The sequence below is a fragment of the Lissotriton helveticus genome, chromosome 2_2, assembly GCF_964261635.1.
Source record: "Lissotriton helveticus chromosome 2_2, aLisHel1.1, whole genome shotgun sequence".
Lineage (NCBI taxonomy): Eukaryota > Metazoa > Chordata > Amphibia > Caudata > Salamandridae > Lissotriton > Lissotriton helveticus.
In genome coordinates, this window is record NC_136060.1 from 491,008,761 (window position 1) to 491,035,485 (window position 26,725).

At 49.2% G+C, this 26,725-nt stretch overlaps 1 protein-coding gene across 1 annotated transcript in view; it reads left to right on the forward strand.

Moving 5' to 3' along the window:
* Positions 1-26,725, forward strand: part of LOC144821564 (dedicator of cytokinesis protein 2-like) — a 3,201,295-nt gene that overhangs the window by 623,290 nt on the left and 2,551,280 nt on the right. Inside the window, exons 15-19 of the mRNA XM_078678750.1 lie at positions 4,276-4,374; positions 8,898-8,970; positions 10,988-11,091; positions 14,430-14,619; positions 18,538-18,635. Of these exons, the coding sequence (XP_078534876.1) occupies positions 4,276-4,374; positions 8,898-8,970; positions 10,988-11,091; positions 14,430-14,619; positions 18,538-18,635 (564 nt within the window). The remainder of the gene's footprint in view (positions 1-4,275; positions 4,375-8,897; positions 8,971-10,987; positions 11,092-14,429; positions 14,620-18,537; positions 18,636-26,725) is intronic.

Sequence of the window (26,725 nt, forward strand, 5' to 3'; positions counted from 1 at the left end):
GGTACCCAGCATGCCCTGCTGAACTCTATTCAGTGCTTGTTATACTAGTGACGCACACAGTGCTGGCATTAGTCCAGCTTTAAGGCACACAAATAACCAACTAAGCCTCACAACTTAAAAGTAAGAAAGTGACTAAGAAATGCAAAAATCAAACAATCAGATACAGCGTCCAGTTGGACTACTAACTGGGTGTTATAGAGATTGAAGAGAACTTTTAAAATGATAAAAGAATTATTGTATACTAAAGAGTTGAGTAAGAAAAGAATGGACTTGATATGTACGTGACAAACAAGAGAAAGCGAGGGTAGGTGTGAGCAGGTGCCGGAGGATTCCAGTGGCCTTGTCTATAGGAAGGCTTATTGGAAAGTACTGGATTTAATCATGCCTTTTAGGAACTTGGGGGCATATTATCAAGGGGGTTTATCTCCGCTTTTTTGGCTTTAAAAGCCAAGAAAGCGGAGATAAAATTATCTCCCTATTACCTAGCTGTCGCTAACACCAGTTAGCGACAGCTAGTAGGAGATAGCGACCATCTTGGGCCCCACTTTGCATGTCAGTGATATTTATCACTAATGACATGCGAAGTGGGCGTGCCAAGATGTTAGCGACTGGAAACAGTCGCTAACATCGCTATCTCCTATTACCAACTTTTGTTGTAATAACTTTTTATTATTATAACACAAGAGGAAAATACACATATCGGGTGTCATTAAACGAAATACAGCACAGCCATGGATGGGCGAATGAAGTGACTAAATAATGTACAGTCATAAGCAGCAGAAAAATCAAATGCAGTGTGAACCAGAAGCAAAACAATTGGATAGCAATGACCGCAGGCACCCATCAACAGCACCCGCCCACCAGGAGTACAGGATGTACGGAACAAACATGTGACACCCGGAGACGTTCAGGCAAGGATCAGGAGAATACGCCACAGCTCTTGTGAAGAAAGGAAAGGGGAAATAGAATGGTCATAGAAAATAACAAAGGAAAAAAAAAAAAAAAAACCACAACCCCCCACCCTACACCCCTGCAGATGGCTACGACCTAACCCCACTAGCAGCGTGCCTGTCGCCCCCTAAACTACACCCCAAGGAAGGGAAAAAAGGTTGGAGGAGAATACAACAAATCAATACGAGCTCCCGGACTCCCATCCCCCCACCAAGAGCAGACATCCCGTACCGTAATGGTAAGCAAGTGATAGCAAATCAAGAGACATTCCATAGGGGAATCGCAAGCAGAGAACGGACCATCCCGCCCGATCCCCGGAACCACAGAGGCAGCAAGTCCCGTCCCGATCACATCAGACAAAGAAATATTAAACACACAGAACCACTTCTGGCCCTCGCTCCCACAGATATACCCCAGCAAAGATAAAAGAAACATTGCATCAAAGTCCAATCAAGTTCAGCCCAAACCCTCACGTTCCATCACAAGACCCCGTCCAATACAAACGAGTTATTGCGGTTTTCACACGGGTTCTATCCATCCGAACCGCCTGCATCACGAAAATAACCGAAAGCAGTAGAGTGTCGAAGTCAATTAGAGAGAAGGAAAAACAGGATAGGCGTATACAGAGTCTAAAAAGTCAAAGCAGGTCCACTGCCCACCATCGACAAATCAGCAAAGCGGTTCTGATCACTCACGACAAGAGGCAAAGGGTTAATCCTACAGACACTGGAGAAGACACAATGGCTAACAATCCAAGACACGACTTCAACCCTGTCCCGTGCGATCCAAAGCGTCAGCAGAGCTCAACCAGCCAGCCGCCCCAAGGTCAATCTGTACGGGGAGTCGGAGCGCCCAGGCGGGCGTGAGCAGCAGCACAGGAGCGTCAATTCGATGTAACCGGACATCTGCCAGACCCTTCTCACGTCGTTCCAGTGGCCCCGTCCCGGCCCGAAAGTACACCTTCCACCTGATAATCAGAAGAGCAGGGCCGGGGAGAAAGATCTCAATGTCCAACCACCGCTTGAGCGGCCGTCGGGGCACGGAAAGCACGGCCTGGGGCGAACACAGCCGTCGAGATTCCAAACCAAGGTCTACACATCGTCTCAGGCAGTCAAGATCCTCAACAAGAGAAGTCCCGGGCATCGGGTTTTCAAGCCCGCCGGCGTCGCTTAGTGCCGCCATCTTGATACAACCGGGCATTGAATGAGGCATAACACTGTACACCCGTTGACCAGCCGTTCTCGAGTGCCCCAGTGCAGACACGAGCTCATCCACTTTACTACCCAGGATTCGGGCAGATTGCACCAAGTCGTGACGTAGGGCAACAAGAGCGGCTATAAGATCGCCATAGTGCAAGTCTCTTCCAAGCCTCCCCTCGATCGAATCTTCCTTTTCCATACACTCACAAGCACTGTGTGGCTCAGTCTCCCCGAGGCTGCACTCCGTCTCACCCGTTGTGCGCACGGGCAGGGCCGCCCTGATTTGGGGCCAGGTAGCAGGCCGAGGGGCATCAGGCATCTTTGTACCGCACTCGTGGCTGCCGACACCAATATAGTGCAAAAAACAACTGCCGATGCGAGCAGGCCCCGCTCGGTATCAAGTGAGCGGAAATTCTGGAACCTCCCGCCGATAGCGGGACAATGCGCACGCAGTTATCCAACGGTGAACGGTCAAGGCTCCCACGATCGTGCAATTCACTCCAAGCACATTGTTAGGCACGCAATCGGGGTCGTGTCCGTAGCCGGCAGGATATGCAGTCCGGAAATCGGCCGTTTTTCGTCACACATGACCCGACCGACACCTCGTAGTCACCGGCGCCCGCTGTTATTCATCTGGTGACCAGCCTCACTATCCACTCGAGGCCCCGGTCTCATGGCTGCTGCGGGCCACGAACTGCAGCTGTATGTTTCCCCCGTGTTAAAGCAGGTGCAAGCCTCAGGATTTCGCCGATGGTAGTCGGAGGTGCTCGCCACCACAAATGTGCCTTTTTAGTACAGGATTACAGGCAGGATGTGAGCTCGGGAGGAGACGGTCTCCGGAGCCGAGGGACTAGGCGACCGTCCCGGACGCCATCTTGGCTCCTCCCCCTATTACCAACTTTTAGAGATATTCGCGCTAAGCGCGAATATCTCCAAAAACTAACACCGCCCTGAGCAGTTCTTAGCCATGTTATCCAATGGGAGGTGGATAACATTGCTAAGAGCATTAGCTCGGTAATGCATGAATATCGCTGACTTTTCAGTGATATTCATGCATTACGGCCGTTTTTTATCGCATTTGCGATAAACCTTGATAATAGCAAGGTTTATCTGTGATAATTTCTGACGATGCTTAGCGTTAAAAAATTTGTTGCTAAGCATCGTTAGCGATAAATATCGCCTAACGTTGGTAATATGCCCCTTGTTTACTTCCTGTTATAGTGGCAGCCTTCAGTTCATGACCCCTAGACCAGGGGCAAGCTATGGACAGTAGCTGCTACCCTAGGCTAATCGTTAAATGACGTCTGAGGTCACCCTTTCATATTTCCTCTCTCTCGTTCCCTCACCGCTAGCTCCTAACTTCTTCAGTTTTTTCCTCCACCTCATGTCGGGGCATATCAACAACAACATGAGATAGTTATCGCTAAACGCGCTTAGCGTGTTTTTCATTACCGCCTTCTATTGCCGGATTACATCGCCTTGTTAGCGGCGTATTTGCAACGCTTTGCTAACAGGCGATGTGAAATCCGGTGATAGATGGTGATAATGAGCATTAGCGTGTGAAATCCTGCGATAAGAGAACTGCGCTAATGAAAATGTTGATAATAGGGAGATGTGGACTTAACCTTGCGATCCACCTCCTATTATACAGATAGCTAAGTCGGAAATAAAGCAGACTTTAGATACCAGCGATAACATGGTTAGCGTGGCTTTTATTATTGCTTTGCGTGTCTGGGGCCGGCTTGTAAATAACGCAATGTCTGGTTAGCAAGTTTTTCCCTGTTGTTTCTGGGAAACTACACCTACTTTGCATCTCTTTAGCGATGCGAGGCAAGGCGTTAATAAAATGGCTGCTACCATGTGCTAATAAATGTTATGTTATGTTATGTTAGGTGGGATTTGTAAAGCGCACTGACACCATGGGTTTCCTGGCGCTGGTTAGCGGCGAATTGTTAATAATGAGTAAAAATAATCGCCGCTTTTCTGGCACTATGTGCCGGAAAAGCGGCGTTACGTCTCTTGGTTAATGCCCCTTTGTCTTGTACAACACTTCTGTCTGCCCTCCCTCCTGACGCTGCCCTCTAATGCTCTCTTCTCTCCACCCCTCCATCTTATTTCTCTCCAGAATGTGATCTTCCAGGGCGCGGGCAGTAAGCCGGTCAGTGAGTACAGCTCTGTGGTTTACTACCAGCAGCGGCACCAGCACTGGATGGAGACCGTCAAGGTGAGTCTGGGGGTCTTCCTGTACAAGGAGGAGAGGTGTCACACCAGGGGGTAAAGGTTAAGGGTCATGTAGAGGTCACGACACTGGATGGAGACCCTCAAGGTTAGTCTAGGGGTCTTACTGTACAAGGAGGATAGGTGGGACACCAAGAGGTAAAGGTTAAGGGTCATGTAGCACTCACAGCACTGGAGGGAGACAGTCAAGGTTAGTCTGGGGTCTTTCTGTATGAGAAGGGGAGGTGTGAGAGCTAGATGTAAAGGCTAAGAGTCATGGCACTGGATAGAGTGGGCAAGGGTAATCTGGGGGTCTTACTTTACAAGGAGGGGTGTCTGACACCATGGGATTAAGGTTAAGGGTCATGTAGCACTCACAGCACTGGAGGGAGACAGTCAAGGTTAGTCTGGGGTCTTTCTGTGCGAGAAGGGGAGGTGTGAGAGCTAGATGTAAAGGCTAAGAGTCATGGCACTGGATAGAGTGGGCAAGGGTAATCTGGGGGTCTTACTTTACAAGGAGGGGTGTCTGACACCATGGGATTAAGGTTAAGGGTCAGTAAGAGCTCACAGCACTGGATGGAGACAGTCAAGGTTAGTTTGGGATCTTCCTGTATCAGGAGGTGAGGTGTGACACCAAGGGGTAAAGGTTAAGGGTCATGTGGAACTCACAGCACTGGAGGGAGACAGTCAAGCTTAGTTTGGGGTCTTTCTGTGCGTGAAGGGGAGGAGTGGCCCCATGGGGTAAAGGTTAATGGTCATGTAGAGGTCACAGCACTGGATGGAGACCCTCAAGGTTAGTCTGGGTGTCTTCCTGTACAAGTAGGAGAGGTGGGACACCATGGGGGTAAAGGTTAAGGGTCATGTAGCACTCACAGCACTGGAGGGAGACGGTCAAGGTTATTCTGGGGTCTTTCTGTGCGAGAAGGGGAGGAGTGAGAGCTAGGTGTAAAGGGTAAGAGTCAAAGCGATAGAGTGGGCAAGGGTAATCTGGGGGTCTTACTTTACAAGGAGGGGTGTCTGACACCATGGGATAAAGGTTAAGGGTCAGTGAGAGCTCACAGCACTGGATGGAGACAGTCAAGGTTAGTTTGGGATCTTCCTGTATCAGGAGGTGAGGTGTGACACCAAGGGGTAAAGGTTAAGGGTCGGGGAGAGGTTACAGCACTAGAGGAAGACGGTCAAGGTTAGTCTGAGGATCTTCCTGTATGGGGGCATCTGACACAGTGGGGTAAAGGCTAAGGGTCCGGGAGGGTTCAAAGCACTGGATGGGGACTCTCAAGGTTAGTCTGAGGATCTTCTTGTACAAGGAGGGGAGGTGTGACACCAAGGGGTAAAAGTTAAGGTTCAAGGAGAGCAAACAGCACTGCATGGAGATGCTGAAGGTTAGTCTGGGGGTCTTGTTGTACAAGGGGGGAGCCAGCTGGTCCAGGGGCAGAGTCAGCACAAGCGGCGGAATCCTCAGCCATGCGGCTCTGAGCTACAAGGAAGCTTGAACTCCCTGACGAGGCCAAAATCCGATTACTATTAGACTAAAAGAGTGCGATTGGTCAGTGAAAGCCTACAAATAGGCATTCTAAAGTTACTACACAAGTTGTGTAAGTACTAGACACATTTTAATGTTTGTTTGTCTGTTAGTCCTGACGAAAGCCCCATAGACTCAACCGAGCCAAGGGGGGCTGAAACATGTCGACAAAACCTTAAATATACTTATAGATCAAGTAACTCGATCTATTACAAGTACCACTTATGTCTTATTATTATAGACTCACACCATTTGTTAAAGATTTTGAGGGGTAGTTCTATAATTTTTAAACTCACTTTTTCATATATATCACTCACCCTTACCTTGTGGGGGCACCCTACAAATCTCTGGACACTGCAAACTAGACCAGAGGAGCCTCTGGATGAGGCGGGCACCAAGCACGTACTATAGCACCCTATGATAAATGCCACAACTACAATGTGGGGCGGAAGAAAGATATATACCGCAATACCGTAATACATTGAGTTTTTGAGGGTGCTATAGAGTTTTTTCTATCCAAAGGTTTAGATTTGTAACAAGTGTCCATTTCTGCACCTGATAACCTACATACTTAACCTGGGGAAGTAAATGGACATTTGTTCCTCCTCCCTACCTTCTTGATTATTTTGGATGCTGAAGGTTAGTCTGAGCGTCTTCCTGTCCGGGGGGCATCTGACACAGTGGGGTAAAGGCTAAGGGTCCGGGAGGGCTCAAAGCACCGGATGGGGACTCTCAAGGTAAGTCTGAGGATCTTCTTGTACAAGGAGGGGAGGTGTGACGCCAAGGGGTAAAAGTTAAGGTTCAAGGAGAGCAAACAGCCCTTCATGGAGATGCTGAAGGTTAGTCTGGGGGTCTTGTTGTACAAGGGGGGAGCCAGCTGGTTCACTCTCCCCATCCCCCCCCTCCATGAGTCCAAACGCACCAGCAGATGACTCGAGAAGAGATAAAGGAACAACAAAACCCCAGAAACCCACAAAACCTTCAAAACTGCTGTCAACACACAACATCTTCTCCTCAAAATCACAAGGAAAAAAACCTTCCAAGATAGAATCAATGCCAATGCACACAAGAGCAAACATTCTTTGCCATAGTCAAGGAGTTTGCCTGGCCCAACAGCAAGACCAGATACATCCCACTGACCCAAGACCTCTGCAACAAACTCAGCACCTTCTTTCACCACAAGATCAGGCAGATCTATGACAGCTTCAACACCCAAGATCCTGCCACAAAGTCTGCCACCACCACACACAACCACTCTGCACCCCAACAGATCGTGTTCAACTGGACTCCGCTCAGCACAGGCGACACACTCGAGACCATGAAGAGCATCCACTCCAGAGCCCCTTCGGATTCTTGCCCGTATCACATCTTACATAGAGCAGCCGCCTCCATCAACCCCGATCTTCGCCACACCATAGACTGCTCCATCGAAACCTCCACTTTCCCCGATGACTTGAAACACACCGAGGTCAACCCCCTGCTGCGGAAAAAGCCGTTCGTCCACCCGACAGAATTCAAGAACTTCAGACCCCTCTCCCTACTCCCCTTCCCAGTCAAGGTAATCGAGAAGGCCGTCAACGCTCAACTCTCCAAGTTTATCAAAGAGCACCAGGTCCTGGACACCTCCCAATCTGGGTTCTGAAGCAACTATGGCACCTAGACCGTACTCCTCACCGCCACCCACATCCACTCCATCCTGGGCAGGATCGAATCCGTAGCCCTTATCCTACTAGACCTATCAGCTGCCTTTGACACCATCTCCCACCGCACCCTAATCACGAGACTCAACAACGCCGGCATCTGCGACAAGGCACTGGACTGGATCCACTTCTTCCTTACCAGCTGAACACAGCGAGTAAGACTCCCCCATTCCTCTCAAAACCTACAGAGATCAGCTGCAGAGTGACCCAGGGCTCCCCCCTGAGCCTCACCCTCTTCAACGTCTACATGGCCCCCCGTGTCGCCATCATCAGAAACCATGGACTCAACATCGTCTCCTACGCTGACGACACCCAGCTAATTCCCTCCCTCACCAATAAACCCACAGCCACTAGAATCAACTTTCCCTGCGGAATGAAGGCCGTTGCCACCTGGATGAAAGACAGCTGCTTCAAGCTGAACTCGGAAAAGACCAAAGTACTCATCCTGGGTCCTACCCCCTCAGCCTGGGACGACTCGAGGTGGCCTGCTGCACTACGAACTCTTCCCACCCATGCACACAACCTTGGCATCATTCTGGATTCCTCGCTCACAATGAACTGCCAAATCCACGCAGTATCCTCATCCTGCTTCCACACTCTCCTCCTCTTTTGATAGACATTCAGATTGATCCCCACAGAAATCAGAAAGATGGTCACCCAGGCACTCATCACCAGCGGACTTGACTACGGCAACCCACTCTACGCCGGCATCACCCAGAAACAGCTCAGTAAACTCCAGTACCAAAACGGTCAAGGTTAGTCTTGGGTTTTTCCTGTACGGGGTGTCTAACACCAAGGGGTAAAGGTTAAGGGTCAGGGAGAGCTCACAGTACTGGATGTAGTCCCTCAAGGTTAGTCTGGGGGTCTTCCGGTTCCAGGAGGGGAGGTGTGACTCCAAGGGGTAAAGGTTAGCGGTCAAGGAAAGCTCAAAGTCCTGGATGGAGACCCTCAAGGTTAGTCTGTGCTAGTTACTCCCTATAGGAAGAGAGGCGGAAGGGGGCTCTTTTGGTACCCACCCAACACGGATGTGAGGGCTCCACTGGTGCACCTCATAGGTGACACTCTTGCTGACTCTGGAAGTTCGAGACTACACAGTGGAAAAAACACTGAGGGGAAGGATGAGACAGAATTATTGTGGTGCGGGTAATGGTGGCAGTCGGGGTTGTTTGACATTGTCAGGGTTTTATGAAAGTGGGTGGGACCCTGTGCCCAGGGGCGAGGGGCAGGTCAGCAGTAGAGACAGGTAACAGGGCAACTTTCATACCTTGGCAAGGTAACCTGAGTCCTCACGTGTCCTCCCTTTTCCAGATTGGAGTTCCCATCGAAGACGTGCACAGATGTCACCTAAGGTTCACCTTCAAGCACCGCTCCTCGGTGGACTGTAAGTACTTCTGGCATTGGCCGCTAGGGGGCGCAAAGAGGTGGATGTAGCTTGACCATCCACTGTGAAGTGCTATAAATATCATGTAGGGCTACAAGGCCCAGCATGTCATTGTGTGTGTGGGATGTCACGGAAACAATCACAAAAGTAGGTATTTTCTGTAACCCTGGGCAATGAACTCTCCTCTACCGGAGTTTGCGGAGACCATTAAAAATGGAATTCAAACAAAACTCCGTTCCTCCACACAGCGGAGTGAGCTACTAAACTGCACCCACAAATGTTTTGATAAAGCAAATTTAGATGCTAAAAAGCATATAACCAAATCACAAAAGTGAACTTTGAAAGTAAAAAATATCAGGCAATGAGAGAGGTGATGATTTTGGGGTCCCCCCTAACCTAGGGGGAGGACCAAGCAGATGCCTTGAACACAAAGAGCATATAATGCTGAACGATTCAGTGGTGGTCCCATCCTCTTAGGACCACCCCAAGCACAGTTATGGGCAAAAATACAATCCCAACCAAAGGCCCTGCAAAGCATTATTGGATGAGATTAGCAGTGGGCAGTGAATATTATAGTAACCAATATCAAAATAATTATACAAAGAGCTACAGTTCAACTAGTCGTTCCTAGGTGTCCCTCACGAGTCAAATGAAAAAGCATTGAAATTATTACACCAAGCTGCAGTTCAACTAGTCATTGCTAGGTGTCCCTCAAGTCAAATGCTTTTGCATTTGACTCATGAGGGACACCTAGTAACGACTAGTGGAACTGCAGCTTCATGAAATGGTTTCAATGCTTTTGTATTTGACTCGTGAGGGACACCTAGTAATGACTAGTGGAACTGCAGCTTCATGAAATGGTTTCAATGCTTTTGCATTTGACTCCTGAGGGACACCTAGTAACGACTAGTTGAACTGCAGCTCTTTGTAGAATTATTTTGATATTGGATACTATAATATTCACTGCCCACTGCTAATCTCGTCCCATAATGCTTTGCAGGGCCTTTGGTTGGGATTGTATTTTTGCTCATAACTGTGCTTGGGGTGGTCCTAAGAGGATGGGACCACCGCCGAATTGTTCAGCAAGATGTGCTCTTTGATTTCAAGGCATCTGGTTGGTTCTCTCCCTAGGTTAGGGAGGATCCCAAAATCATCACCTCTCTCACTGCTTGATACCTTTTCATTTTCACTTTTGTGAAATAACTATATGCAGGTTAGCATGTGAAGACAGAGATGCTTGTTATTTTATCAAAAGTATAAGAGGTCTCTGTTTTATTAATTGGGAGTCCGACAGAACTTCACAGAACTATGTCCACCCTTAAATTTCTGTCTATGTTCTGTCAGAGATCTAGAAGTGGGGCTGGGGTATTATTCATATTTCCAAAGCAGCATGGGATGAGGGGGTCAGGTTGCACCCTGGAGTCAAAGGTCACCTGCAGCTCCTTAGGAGATGTCAGACCACTGTCACCAGTGGAGGGCCCCAGACACCAGTGTCCTGTCAGACGAGCTTGCTGTATTGAGCATGTTCATTTATTCATTGATTCATTGTGCACTAGAAGGGCGCATCGATGGACTCTTATGACAGGGGACTGCTCCAAGGGCCACAGAAAGTGAAACATTGAATGCAATGTGTATAATCTGACAGGGGCATCGGTCACGCTGTCAGTGTACTAGTACTGAAGCATAGAGCATGCTGGCAGTTGAACAATACTGGGTAACTTGCACCAGAGTCCTAACATCTAAGGGATCCAGTGCACCACAACACTGTCCCCTTTCCCTTGCCTCCACTGGGGCCCTGGCCCCCCTGCTGTGCCCCATGTGATTGTAAATGTAAATGGATTTATGTAGCGCTTATGACCCCTGGTGAGAGACTAGGCACCTCTCAGTCGGTGGTTATTGGGTGGTTATAGCTCAGCCCGATGATACACTCAACTCTCTTGCTGGCCTGCTTGTCATAGTGCTTTCATGAAGGCCTTACAACGCTAAGTGACAGCATTTCCTCCTTTTCCTTCACCAGCCAAAGACAAAGCAGAGAAGAACTTCTCCATGGCTTTCGTGAAGCTCATGAGACCCGACGGAACAACCCTGCAGGATGGTGAACACGACCTGGTGCTGTACAAGGTAAGGACGCTGACGTGCCACAGCAATGTGTGGCATGGAGCCCAGACAGGTCACAAAGGCTCTGCTGTGCCACAGCACGGACAATGTGGGGCATGGACCCCAGACCGGTAACAAAGGCTCTGCCGCGCCACAGCACGGACAATATGGGGCATGGACCCCAGACCGGTAACAAAGGCTCTGCTGTGCCACAGCACGGACAATGTGGGGCATGGACCCCAGACCGGTAACAAAGGCTCTGCCGCGCCACAGCACGGACAATATGGGGCATGGACCCCAGACCGGTAACAAAGGCTCTGCTGTGCCACAGCACGGACAATGTGGGGCATGGAGCAGAGACAGGTAACAAGAGCTCTGCAGCGCCACAGCACGGACAATGTGGGGCATGGAGCAGAGACAGGTAACAAAGGCTCTGCAGCGCCACAGCATGGACAATGTGGGGCATGGAGCAGAGACAGGTAACAAAGGCTCTGCAGCGCCTCAACACTGCTTATGAGGAGATCCAGACAGATAACAAAGGCTCTGGAGCGCCACAGCACGGACAATGAGGGTCATGGAGCAGAGACAGGTAACAAAGGCTCTGTTGTGCAACAGCACTGATTACAAGGAACCCGGACATGTAAGAAAGGCTCTGCTACGCCACAGCACTGCTTACAAGGAGCCCAGTCATGTAACAAATGCCCTGCTGCCCCACAGCACGGACAATATGGGGTATGGACCCCAGACCGGTAACAAAGGCTCTGCTGTGCCACAGCACGGACAATATGGGGCATGGACCCCAGACTGGTAACAAAGGCTCTGCTATGCCACAGCACGGACAATGTGGGGCATGGAGCAGAGACAGGTAACAAAGGCTCTGCTGCGCCACAGCACAGACAATGTGGGGCATGGAGCAGAGACAGGTAACAAAGGCTCTGCAGCGCCACAGCACGGACAATGTGGGGCATGGAGCAGAGACAGATAACAAAGGCTCTGCAGCGCCACAACACTGCTTATGAGGAGATCCAGACAGATAACAAAGGCTCTGGAGCGCCACAGCACGGACAATGAGGGTCATGGAGCAGAGACAGGTAACAAAGGCTCTGTTGTGCAACAGCACTGATTACAAGGAACCCGGACATGTAAGAAAGGCTCTGCTATGCCACAGCACTGCTTACAAGGAGCCCAGTCATGTAACAAATGCCCTGCTGCCCCACAGCATGGACAATGTGGTGCATGGAGCCCAGACAGGTAACAAAGGCTCTGTTGTGCAACAGCACTGATTACAAGGGCCCCAGACATGTGAGAAAGACTCTGCTGTGCCACAGCACTGCTTACAAGGAGCCCAGACATGTAACAAAGACTCTGCTGTGCCACAGCACTGCTTACAAGGAGCCCAGGCACGTAACAAAGACTGTGCTGTGCCACAGCACTGCTCACAAGGAGCCCAGACATATAACAAATACTCTGCTGTGCCACAGCACTGCTCACAAGGAGCCCAAACATATAACAAAGACTATGCTGTGCCACAGCACTGCTCACAAGGAGCCCAGACATATAACAAAGACTCTGCTGTGCCACATCACTGCTTACAAGGAACCAGACATGTAAGAAGGACTTTGCTGCACCACAGCACTTCGTACAAGGAGCCCAGGCATGTAGTAAAGGCTCTGCTATTCCACAGCACAGACAATATAGTACATGGAGCGCAGTCATGTAACAAAGGCTCCGCTCCACCATAGCACTCCTTACAAGTAGCCCAGACATGTGAGAAAAGCTCTGCTGTGCTACAGTACAGCTCACAAGGCACCCAGACATGTAAGAATGACCATGCTGCACCACAGCACTGCTTACAAGGAGCCCAGACATGTAACAAAGGCTCTGCTGTGCAACAGCCCTGCTTACAAGGAGGTCAGACATGTAAGAAAGAATCTGAAGCACCACAGCACTGCTCACAAGGAGCAGACATGTAAGTAACAAAGTGCTCTTGGCTAAAATGCCAGAATTAGCCAGAAATGTTCCATAAGACACGTAACCAGTTGTCATCTATGTTTCAAAATTTTACAAGTCTAATCCATTTCAACAATTCCTTGTTTCAGGCTTAAATCCAGAAGTAAATTCATCTCGCATGAGGTTTTCTCCTTTCATTCATATCATGCAATAAAACAAGCTGTGGCAATGCCAATCGTTTTGTATTTTCTGTAGTGAAAAGTATTATACCAAGCTTCAAACAAGGGCAAAGGTAGAACACGGACAGGAGCAGAGCAAGCTTCCCCAAAAAAAGCCATGAGGGGCAGTTAGCAGTAGCAGAAAGAACATCACATGATTCAGTCACACATGGAGTAGCGGTAATGCACGGTTAGATAACACACTGAATAGGGTTCGAGAGGAGTTAACACGATGGATGGGGACAGAGAAGGGTTAAGCTTGTTGTAAGCTTTCTGTAAACATTCTCAAACATACAGGAAGTAGAAAAATACTGAAACAAATAACTAAACCTCTTTTAGAATTACTGCACATGGCTGTACTCACATAAGAGATGAACCCTCACATACCTAGGGCCATATTTATGACCCGGTTTGCGTTCCTCTTGCATCACATAAGGTGGTGCAAGAGCAAAACAAACCTTAAGTCATATTTTATAAGACACGCAAAGCCACCTTGCTTGGCTTTGAACGGCTTAACCCCTCCCCTGCGGGGCTAATTCCCCGGCTATGCTGAGGGGAGGGGGGGCGCGCACAGCTCCTCGGTACTCGTGACGAGCTCAGCTGGTCACGCAGCACGGTGGCGCTGTGCTCATGACGAGCTGAGCTCGTCAAGACCACGCCCATCTTAATGGAACGCTCAGCACAGCGGGGGAATTATCCCCGCGTGTGAGCGCCGCGCGGGTCATGACGAGCTTAGCTCGTCATGAGCACAGCGCAACCGTGCCGCATGACGAGCTGAGCTCGTCATGAGCACGGATGAGGTTAAAAAATATGGAGTAATGTAACACAGTGCAACTCGCTGTGTTGCCTTACTGTGGACAAAGGAGGTGTTCCATGGGCATTGCGGTGGGTGTCCCACGCAAATCCCATTGTTTTTTACGTATTCCCAGATATACCGAACCTGGGAATGCGCCAAAAAGATATGCCTCCCATGGTGAGGCATAAAGAGTGGAAATATCTTTATTTCTCCTCGTTTTTTCCTCTTTCTATGTGTGCTGCATTGTTCACACATATAGCACAAACTTGACCCAAAGGTATCGGAGCGCTTTACATGAGCACCAGTTGCTCATGGGTAATGTAGTCCATGCTCAGACCAAGGACCCCTGTGATAATGCCCCTCATGCGCCTCATTAAGCAGTCTCTTTGTCCTTGCAGGGTGACAGCAGAAAGCTCGAGGACACCAGCTCCTACTTGTGTCTGCCATCTACTAGAAGCCTCCTTGAGGCCAAGCAGATCTCAGGATCCTCTCTGAGAGTGAGCGGGAACCCGGCAGCCATGGGAGTGAGCACGCGGGACAGCTTCCAGATCTACACCCTGGTCAGCTCCACCAAACTCACACAGAACGGTGAGTGTCCCCTGCGGTCAGCAGGTGAGTGTGAAGGTCTGTTGGGATTCCTAGGCTTTTGTGGAGCCTAATGCAAAGTCTCAAATTGGAAATTTTCATGGCGTCTCAAGGCATACCACCACCAGAGGAGCCAATCGCATGTGGTGATACATCCAGGAGGCAGTGCAGTTCCTCTGGGAAGAACCGCCCACTTCAAAAACCTTCTCCTTCTTTTCAAAATATAAGCGGCTTACACACTTCCCTCCCCACGCGAGCACTGTATGTCTCATGGTGGCCTCGGATGAAAGTACACACCCCAACTCATGACCAATATAAAAGCGACATACAATTAATCAATAGGGATTTACCAGCACGGTTAATCACCCGCGAGCGTATCCAGGCGCTGAGAACCGTGCTGCTTCAGGTGGGTTCAGTTGAACAGCCACGTCTTGAGTCCTTCTCTGAATTCTAGAAGAGAGGATGAGTTCCGGGGGTGAAGGGAGAGGTCATTCCAGGACTTGGCCGTGAGAATGGAGATGTAGCCTCCTCCCCTGCTGCTTTGGCGGATGCCGGGGGGGTGTGTGCAAGGGAAAGAACTGTCAGATGGCAGGTATCTGGAGGGTTGGTGGAAATTCAGGGGGTGGTTGATGTATGGTGGTCCTTGGTTGTGTAGAGCTTTGTAGGTGTGGGTCAGCATCTTGAATTGACATCTCTCCTGTATGAGGAGCCAATGGCTCTTCTTGAGGTGGGGGTGATGAGGGTCTGTTTGGGAGGTAAATGTAAATGTATAGTATTTATATAGCGCACTTCGACCTGGAGGCCTCGTAGCGCTGTATTCATTCCGCTGTGGAACCCTTCCTGGCTTTTCCCTGTGAAGTGCCCACTCCTGGGCACCCCCAAGGTGAAGCCAGGCATCCAAGCGCTGTTGGGGCCGTTGTGGGGATTAAGCAAGCTATTGCCCAGAGTTTCAGAGTGGGACCTATGATTAGAGTAGGCACCGCGGTGAGAATTATCAGGTCATGGGAAATTGAGTCCAAGAGCCGCCAAGGTGGGAATTGAACCCTGGTCCTGGGCCAGATCTCTGCATCAGGGTCTGCCGCTCTAACCATTGAGCCACGCTTCTCCACTCGAGGTCGAGGATGAGTCTGGTCGCTGAGTTCTGATCTGTAGGTGCGCGTTGATTCCTATGTAGAGTGTGTTGCCAGCCTGCTGGTGACTAGGGCTCGACTAATGGTTCGGCTGGTGTTAATGGGGAGTTATTTGAAGATCTTACAAAGCATGAGAACTGGTGCAATTTACAGGAAAACAAAAAAGGAAATAAACAACAGAATACAAAACAGGAAATCCACAAACTATACAGAAATCCCAAAATCAAGACTAAACTGTACGGTATAACAGAACAGTTACGCTTCAAACAATATTACCCACCCAAATGAAGTGAAGACAGAACAATGAGACTAGTGAGGTGAATAATAAATATATTTATTCATTTTTGGTATCGCCAGCCAACCAGACAGAGCCAGATGCCCACGCTTGTCATCTCTTGAACCCCGAAAGCAGGGACCAAGTCCTAATAAAAATAGGAGAGGGAAAAATTAGCACATGCAATGCACATGAATGTGTCTTCATTATGAGAAGGGCTGTCACAACCTCACTCCACTCTCAGTACAGTCTTAGGTGAGGTAAAAACATAGCCATGAGCATCATAAATGCAAGTAAATATACGACTTGCAATGCATCTTTTCTTATACAAACCACAATCAGGGGTCTAAGAGGTTTCGGATCATGATTTGTGTTTATTGGTGCCCTGAAAAAGTCTCCTGACTATTTCAGCCTTATAAAAAATATAAATTAAGTGCTATCCTAACTGAAAATGAGAAAAGAACAGTAAGTTATTTTATTAATGTAAATCACATGCTTATTTTCTAGCTATTGAGCTATTGAGCTGACCTGATAAATGAATTACCTAACATTTTAAAAGAATGGTTACACTTGTCTGCTTCATTTGGAGGAGGAGCAGTCAAACATTGTAGATGTTCTGCCTTGAATGTTGCAATGCTTGGAGCTAAAGGTAAAGGAAGTGAACTATGGCTTTGAACTGCAGCCTTATATGCCCCAGACACCCCGCTCGGCCCCCTTTAGGAATTGAGGTCACTCTTCCACACCTTGGGACAGATTTACAGGAAAGAGACGCATCTATAGAGATGCGTCACTTTCCTTGCGGCACCCTACAAAATGCTTGCGCCACCATGGATGCGCCGTATTTACAATACTGCGCACCGTGGCAGAAGGATTGACAGATGCGTCAGAAATTCTGATGCATCTGTTGGGTAAAAAGCGGTACAAAAGGGGGTGGTGATGGACGGAGCATCTGAATCAATCAAACACTCACACCCAGTCAAAAGATCTGGGTTTAATCCATCACCGTTCTTTAGCCCACTCTGCCACCCCAGTTCAGACATGGCTATATGCAAATCAGTCTGACCCTGTGCCTCATGGGAACAGTCCAGCCCGAACTGCCAAGCCATGTCTTCCCTGGACCGGAAACAAGCTTCCGAGGACCGGTTTCTGGCATTCCAGCCGTCTTCAGCCCGGCTTGCTTGAATCCAGAGGCAAAGTGAGCAAGGGACTCACGTCTGAGCATACCCTGCCACACTTATGGCGGCCAAAAGCGGTACAAAAGGGGGTGGTGATGGACGGAGCATCTGAATCAATCAAACACTCACACCCAGTCAAAAGATCTGGGTTTAATCCATCACCGTTCTTTAGCCCACTCTGCCGCCCCAGTTCAGACATGGCTAAATGCAAATCAGTCTGACCCTGTGCCTCATGGGAACAGTCCAGCCCGAACTGCCAAGCCATGTCTTCCCTGGACCGGAAACAAGCTTCCGAGGACCGGTTTCTGGCATTCCAGCCGTCTTCAGACCGGCTTGCTTGAATCCAGTGGCAAAGTGAGCAAGGGACTCACGTCTGAGCTTACCCTGCCACACGTATGGAGGCCAAAGCGGTACAAAAGGGGGTGGTGATGGACGTTGTAAATAGGGCACATTGTTTGCACCACCATTGCGTCACAAAAAGTGATGCAAAAGTGGTGCAAAGACGCGCAAGGGGCTTGTAAATCTGCCCCCTCGTCTTTTATCTAAAAGAATGAAATATGTTCAGCCAGTAAACAATGTCAATGGTCTTGGCCCAAATCTTGGGCACTGATGAAAAATCATTGGTGGGAGCCAAGCCCCCAAGGCCTTATAACCTGGCACCTAAAGATACATATCATTGGTCTTCATCAGCAAGGGGTTCATCATAAAAAACCCATGAATGGATCTTACGAAGCTTCTTCTAGGAGTGCGCTGTGGTTTATCATAGAACCACCCATCGCTATCATTGTAAATAGGGTTATTAAGAGACATTCCCACCACCAGATGCGAGTACCCTATGCCTAACATTGGTCGAACATAAAACCCTAGTAGCTCTTTAAGAGGTTCATCATAAGGTCCTGCTATACCTGGGCGTGTCTTTTCATAGAGCTTTCAGATTGATGGAAGTGGTTTTCTATGGAACGCCACTACTGCCTCATGGACCCGAGTTGTGGGAAGTGGGTTTCCCGTGTTAAATTCCACTATGCACAATTATTATTTTATGTCTATTTTTCACCAAGTACAACAATCATGTTTCCTGTATTTGTAGCCCCACTGAAGGTGGGTTGTACTCATCACTAAAGGGTCACAAGTGTGCACAGTTGTCTTCACCTGCAGAGTTTCTCATGTGCTAGCTTTCTAATACGAGACATCACGCCTTGCTCTTACCCTACGCTTCTCCAAACAACCAAATGTGACTGACCCATGGACAGTCTTGCAGGGACTTTACCTACTGGTGACAGCGTAGAACTGTCCTATCCCCCACACACACTCTTTAACCCATCTCTCTCTCCGTCCCATGCAGTTGACCTCCTCGGGCTGCTGAAATGGCGTTCGAAGCCAGGCCACCTGGAGCACAACCTCAAGCAGTTGATGAAGGTGGACGGAGGGGAGGTCATGAAGGTAAGCGCCCTCCACCTCCAGACTCATTTCATTCACTCGCTTATCCCTTTTCTCCCCCATTCCATCCAGCGCGTTTGCAGGGATCCTCAGTAAACCGTGGTGAATGACAGTTCGTCCCTTCCCTAAAAACAAAATCATATTTAAACCATTTGTTGCATTTGCCGCCTTCTTGTGGTGGTTGGTGATGGCCACATAAGGCAGTTTCTATACTGGCCTCAATGAGACACCAGCCCTGCCACCATCTTTTAAATTCCTTTTATCATTCCTACCTCTTTATAACTATTTAATTTTCATATTTCTCCAACGGATCGTGCCCCTTTTGCTCCTCTATATGTGTTTCTTCACTGTGTTTCCAAACACATTCTTTAGACATCTCTAGTTCTGTTATTTCTTTCTAAAGGTCTGGTTTACTGTACCCCTCTACCACCTACAAAATTCCTTAATAATCATTCATTCTTGCACTTACCAAGCTTTTGGCTGCCTCCTTTCTGTGTTTGTCCCTTTCTGTTATCTACCCTACTTCTCTTTCCAGTGAGAGTGCCGATGTATGATGGTACATCGCAAACCTTTACATTGTATGCCCTCACATCGCCGTTTTTACATCACGTTCCTTTACATCGGAACTAATCACAACGCACCCATTACGTCGCATTTCTATAGAAAAGCATGCAAAATACATTCACACCGCATATAAACACCCCGCATGGTTCTAAATCGCGATTTTTACCCCTATGCGCATTCCACCTGGCCCTAAGGCCTCAACTACACTGTAAGCAAGGGGGGGCCAGGTCACCCCCCGCTGTCAAACAGCTCCACCAGCTGAGTGCCGCTCCTGCTTTAGTGCTCCTGTGCGTGAGTTCGCGCTCACTGTCTGCTGCTGATCACCGCAGTAACCTGGGCCAGATTTTGGTATTTTTTCTCCTGCTGCGTAATTCTCCTGCCATTTTTGTGTGTTTCCTTGGTCATTTTCTTAGCCCCCCACCCCCTCTTGCCCTATTTTTCTCCCACTCCCGCTTTTTCCGCTGTTCCCCCTGAGGCCACGCCTCCTCGCCGCCGCGCTCCCGCCTCCCAGCTACTCCTCCCTCCCTTCCTTGCCTCAAATGGCGACCGCCACCCGGACGCGCAGCGGACGCGCGCAACGGGCGTGCCGATTGCGCGCCAAAGGCAAGCCCATCTGCGCCCATCCACGCCTTGCCCGCGCCCAGCGCCAGAACCTCTGGACCCCTCTCCCGCCACGACGCCAGACTCCGATATGACACGAACACCCTCCACGCTCTCAACACCGGCCAAGACCACCACTGCTTCCAGGCCTCCCCGAAACGCACCCACGGACCCTTCTCCTACCACACTTGCAACTTTACATGCGACAGAACCACCAAACCTCCTAGGACCGGACCCAACCACCTCCACTGCATCCTCCTGAACACCCGCTCCGCACGCAAACACGCCGTCGAGCTCTGGAACCTGCTCGACTCCGCCGCACCAGACATTGCCTTCCTGACCGAGACTTGGTGGAACGACGCCTCGGCACCTGACATCGCCATTGCCATCCCGGACGGCTACAAAATCTCCCGCAGAGACCGCACTAACGGGACTGGAGGAGGAATAGCCATCGTTCACACATCCACCCTCCAGGTCCACACCCTCGCAGATGACTCCCTCAACTCCGCCGAACACCTTCACTTCCGGATACACACCAACCCCAACACCACCCTCAGAGGTACACTCATCTACAGACCTCCTGGAACCCGAACCGTCTTCAGCGACTCCATCGCAGACCTTGCTAGCACCCACGCAATCGCCTCCACGGACTACATCCTCCTCTGGGACCTGAACTACCAACTCGAGAACAACAACAACGCCAACTCTGCCACCCTGATCGCCAACCTCGCCAACCTCGGCCTCCGACAACTCGTCACCAAACCCACCCACGCCAACGGCCACACGCTCGACCCCGTCTTCTCCACAAGCTCCCACATCACCTTCAACCACACCACCGAACTCCACTAGACCGACCACCGTTGCATCCACTTCACCTTCAAGAAACCAACCACGCACCACCGCACTCAACTGCTGCCGCGGCGCTGCTGGAGCGAAGTCACCGAAGACCAGCTGACCTCCACCCTCGCCCAGAACCCACCCACCGACCCCACTGATACAGACGCCGCCGCCCAAAGCTTCAGACAGTGGATCAACGACTGCGCCAACACCCTCGCCCCGGTCAAGAAACCCCCCAGCAACCACCACAGCAAGAAAGCCGCCTGGTTCACTGAGGAACTCCAGACCTCCAAACGTACATGCCGGAAGCTAGAGAAGAAATGGCTCCACGACCGCACACCAGACAGCCACGCAGCCCACAAGGAAGCCATCCACAGACATCACCACCTCATCAGAACAGCCAAGAGAGCGTCCTTCAAAACCTGACTAGACAGCAAAGAACTTTTCAACATTGTGAAGGAACTCTCCAACCCCAGGGCCAACACCAACGACATCCCGCCCTCGCAAGATCTGTGCGATTCACTGGCCACCTTTTTCCATCGCAAGATCGCCGACATCGATGACAGCCTCAAGACCTCACCCACCCCGACCGCAACAGACCCCACCCCGATCGCCACCCGCAGCAACCAGCTGACCACTGGTCCCACGTCAACGACGAAGAAACGCGCAAGGTCATGAGCTCCATCCACTCTGGATCTCCGTCAGACCCCTGCCCACACCACGTTTTCAACAAAGCTGGCGCTACCATCGCAACTACAGAAGGTCATCAACATCTCCTTCGACACAGCGACGTTCCCGGAAAGCTGAAAGCATGCAGAAATTAACGCCCTCCTCAAGAAGCCCAAGGCGGACCCCAAAGACCTCAAGAACTTCCGCCCCATCTCCCAGATCCCCCGGCAAAGGTAATCGAGAAAATCGTCAACATGCAGCTGACCCGTCACCTCGAGGACAACAACATCCTAGACCCATCCCGGTCCGGGTTCAGACAAAATCACAGCACCGAGACAGCCCTCATCGCCGCCACAGACGACATCAGGCACCAACTAGACAACGGCGAAACCTCAGCCCTCATCCTCCTCGACCTGTCAGCCGCCTTCGACACGGTCTGCCACCGCACGCTGATGACACGCCTCCAAGAAGACGGAATCCAGAAGAAGGCCCTGGACTGGACCACGTCCTTCCTCTCCAGCAGAACCCATAGAGTCCGTTTCCCGCCCTTCCGATCCGAAGCCACTGACATCATCTGCGGCATACCCCAGGGCTCATCCCTCAGCCCGACCCTGTTCAACGTCTACATGGGACCCCTCGCTTAAGTGGCCCGCCAGCACGACCTGAACATCATCTCCTACGCCGGCGACACCCAACTCATCCTCTCTCTCACCAAAGACCCGCACATCGCCAAAACCAACCTCCACAAGGGAATGAAGACCGTCGCCAAGTGGATGAGGAACATCCGCCTGAAACTGAACTCGGACAAGACAGAAGTCCTCATCCTCGGCCCCACCTCCTCTGCTTGGGATGACTCCTGGTGGCCGACCACACTGGGAACAGCACCAACACCCACTGACCACGCACGCAACCTAGGATTCATCCTCGACTCTTCCCTCTCCATGTCAAGACAGGTCAACGCCATCTCCTCCTCCTGCTAAACACCCTCCGCATGATTCGCAGAATCTACAAATGGAGCCCGACCGAAACCAGAAGAACGGTGACCCAAGCCCTTGTCAGCAGCAGACTAGACTATGGCAACGCACTCTATGAAGGAATCCCGGCCAAACACCTACAACAACCGCAACGCATCCAGAACGCCTCCACCCGCCTGATCCTCAACATCCCTCGACGCAGCCACATCACCCCCCACTTTAGAGGTGGTTTGTACTTCCTGATTTTTTCAGTTTTATTCTGTGGTTTTTGTAGCAAAAAATGTTTTCCAGCAGTAAATCAATCAATCAATCAATCAAATCAATCTTGAATATAAGTATAGAGCTGTATTTTTGATTCAAAGCTATTAAAATTTGAAGTTGGGGTGATATATGTAGTTCAGATAAAGTCACCACAAGGTTACCATGTTCAGCTTGTAGGTCTCGGATTTATTGATCTCAATTCCAATTCCTTCATTTTTCTTTTTTTAAAACTACTGTTGCTAGTACTTGTATTATTATTCTTTGCCCAGGCTCTATTCTGAGTGGTCCTGTAGATTCTTCCCTTTACTTCTATTACTTCGAGTTGAGCTGTCTGATGTAATCGCTGATGTGTCTGATTAACTTTTGTGTTTTTTAGCCTCTTCTTCCAAAATGTTCTATGATTTTTATACTTTGATGAATCACTACTGAATTTTCTCAATTTGCTTTGTTCAATTGACTTCTTCTACCTTGTCATAACATCCATGTCGGTACCATCACTTCTCAGCAGTATTTCAATACTTTTAATGGGACATTACCTGCGCTTGTGAGCAGTATTTCAATATTTAATATTTATATTTAATATTTTTAACCGGACAGCGTCTGCATTTTTCAGCAGTATTTCAATACTTTTAATGGGACAGTACTGTCAATTTCAGCAGTATTTCAATAAGTTTAAGGTAAGCATGGGCGAATTTAGCAAATTCGCGATCCGCGAATTTGCGGATTTGCGAATTTGCGATCCGCAAAATTCACGAATTCGTGCGAATTTGCGGATTTTTTTATTTTTGGGTGTTCGCGGGGCGCTTTGCGTGTTCGCGGGTGTTCGCGGGGCGCTTTGCGTGTTCGCCGGGGTTTTTTTTTTTGCCTGGTTAATCACTGCCACCCTCTCGTTTTTTATGCCCTTCTGCCCTCTGTACCACTTGTTTCTGTGCCCTTCTGCCCTCTGCCCCACTCATTTTTTGTCCCCTTCTGCCCTCTGTCCCACTTTTGTGCCCTTCTGCCCTCAGCCCCACTTAGAATGGCGCCGGCAAGCTGCCAGCGCCATTCTAAAATAGCTACAAAGAACTTCAACAGGAAGCACTAATAGATAAAGTAAAGCAGGTGCTCCAGTTGAAGGTCAAATTAAGTTACACAATCATTAATCACCCCAAGTTTGGGGTGATTAATGATTGTGTAACTGAATTTGACCTTCAACTCGAGCACCTGCTTTACTTTATCTATTAGAGCTTCCTGTTGAAGCTGACTTTTGTAACTATTTTTAATGGCTCTGGCAGCTTGCCGACGCCATTCTAAAAGAGTTACAAAAGTCAGCTTGAACTTTTGACCCAATCCGTTCCGCTCGTGGATTTTGCGGGAAATTCGCGAATCTCGCGGATTGCGAATTTACCGAAAATCCGTAAAATCCGCGAGCGGAACGGATTTTCCGCCCATGCTTAGTTTAAGAAATAGCACCCGTGCTTCTGAGCAGTTTTTCAATACTTTTAATGGGACAGTACCATCACTTATTCACAAATAGAGGGACAAAGGGCTTTTATACATAAATACCAGCACAGATGCCCAAATCGAGTTTTCATATTACAGGACCATCACTTCTCAGCAGTATTTCAGTACGTTTAATGGCACAGTCCCATCACTTCTCAGCAGTATTTCAGTACTTTTAATGGGACAGTACCCGCGCTTCTGAGCAGTATTGCAATATTTTAAAGTGGACAGCATCTGCACTTTCCAGCAGTATTTCAAAACTTCAAATTTTTTGTTGTAGATTTAAATAGCGCAAATTCGACCCGAAGGTATTGGGCACTTTACATGAGCACCAGTTGTTTTACAGACAGACACTTTCATTTTTTGTTAGGCACAGGGGAGATTTTCCCAGAATCGCAGGATGTGGAGTCGACCCGAGGCTCGAACCTTGATTTCCCAGCTCCAAATTCGGCAGGCTAGCCGTCAGACCACGCCCTCTCTCCAATAATTGGAAACTACATGCACTTCTCAGCAGTATTTCAGTTCTTTTAATGGGGCAGTACCGCCACTTCTCAGCAGCACACAGGCACTCTGAGCTCCTGCACCTCAGTACTTTAATTTCAAGCCCTGGTTTTTCAATTCCTGGGAGCAGGCCGCTGTGAGCCTGAGCTCAGGTGCAGGGCATGAGGGGTTAATGCAGGGCAGGGTGCAGGGAAGAGGTGGACAGGGAGTTAACTGCAGATATTGATGAGATGTCAGTGAAGCGACAGGTCGGTGTCAGTCTGCCCTGAGTTAAATAGAGCTTGGCGGCTGCTGCTGGGGGTGGGTGGGGTGGAGGGGGCAGGCAGGGGAGTGTGACAGGGCGGAACTAGCAGACTGGCTCCGACAAAGCTCCCCCGCTCTACTCCAGCCGACCAAAGAGCTTGTAATCTATCTGAAAGGAGTCATGAAAAGAATAAATATAAAGTACAAAAAATGTGCTTTATCCGTCCGAGGGCAGTGAGGGCTGATAGTTTTTTCTCACACGTGCCTTGCTAACGTTACGTTGGCGAACGCAAGTGAGAATGTGCGTCCCCTAGCCAGGGGCGGTGGGTGACATTTGAAAGTGGTGTGGCGCAAAGGGATTTGCATACAGCACCGTAGCGAGCGAGCGCAGCGAGCGATCCCAAACCCCAAAAGGGGGGTTTGGCGGGGGTTACCACCCCCAAGAAAATTTTGAAAAAAAAGAAGAAAAATCATGCATTTTCAAGCAAATTAGAGAAAACAGGAAGGTTAATAAAGCAATTGTGAAAGTGCAGTTATTACATTAATAGAGGGCATAACATAGGTAGCTGCTTATTCAGTATAACCTCAGAGCTTCATACATTCCGTCCTAATATGCTCAGGTGCTGAATTCAGACTATAAGACTTTCATGGAAATCTCAGCTCTAAGAGTAGAAGAAGTCATACATAACAGCGTAACAGCGCCATGAGGCCCAACAGGGTGATATTGTGGTAAATAAATAATTAATTACCGGTACTATTTTTGAATACATTGAATAAAACAGATAGCTCAATAAATAAGAGACAGGATTCGAGGTATCTGAGTCTAACAGGCTTTAATCAGGCATAAGGGAAGGGACAGGAACGGGATAGCCTGCACGGAAATAGAATGGGTGGCAGCTGCAATGCCTCATCGACAGTGCAGCATTTATATAGTATAATACATTACATTACATTGCATACAGTAGGCGTAGCAGTAGGCGTAACTCGTAGCAGTCGCGAAAGATAAGAACAAAATGGGTGTAACAAGAAGGCGTGTACAGGGCGTATACATAGACATGTGATGTGAAACGTCATAGAGATGCCATGAATGGGCGGAAACATGGAGGGGGCTACCTGAGAGCAGCTGGGACCTTTAACCTAGTGGTGCGCGCAAACGGGCAATGACATGTTACCAGGGAGAACTGGGGCTATGACTTCTGCACTAGAAGAGGAGACTAAAGTCTACGGTGTCAGGACGACATGTACCTATGGCATATCTGGTATCTTGTGTTTGGAGTACATGTTGATAGAATCCAAAAGTTATCAGGGCAAAGGCTACTTGACACTAAGACTGGTGCATGCATTATTCTACATGTATTGCGTGTGCGAGGAATATTCTATGAATATTAATACAGTATTTCTCTTGCATGGAGACAGAAAGGCTAGACCCTGGCTGAAACTATTGATGCGATTCAGTAGCTTAGGAATGCAGAGAAGGAGGGCTGAACTGATAACTAGAAGCATAACATACTCTTGGCAGACAGGCAGGCAGAGCCAGGCCGGGCGGGGCACTGTGCGGCAGGAAGTAAGCGAAGGGTCAGGGATGCAGGTGGGGGCTGCATCGCTCCTTGGAGAGGGTTCAGGAGACTGGAGCTTGAATCTGGTGTCCGGGCCCTTTTGAGGCCTAGGAACGGGGACAATGCGGGGAATTAACGTGCACACTGTGAAACATGGCAACATAGGCCTAATAATCGTTGCTTTCACGAGAACTGGAAACTGGCATACTAGAGTTGGACACAACTATAATTGCGTCTTTAATCGATCATAGGGGGATATATGCATATCGATCATGCACATATAACATAGAGTGGGGAACACGTAGGCACATACAACATGGCAAAATTTACTTTTCCACATTGCCTCCTTGTGCCCTACGTTTCCATCAGGAAACATCAATATTCATGATACCATCTATCTGTTCAT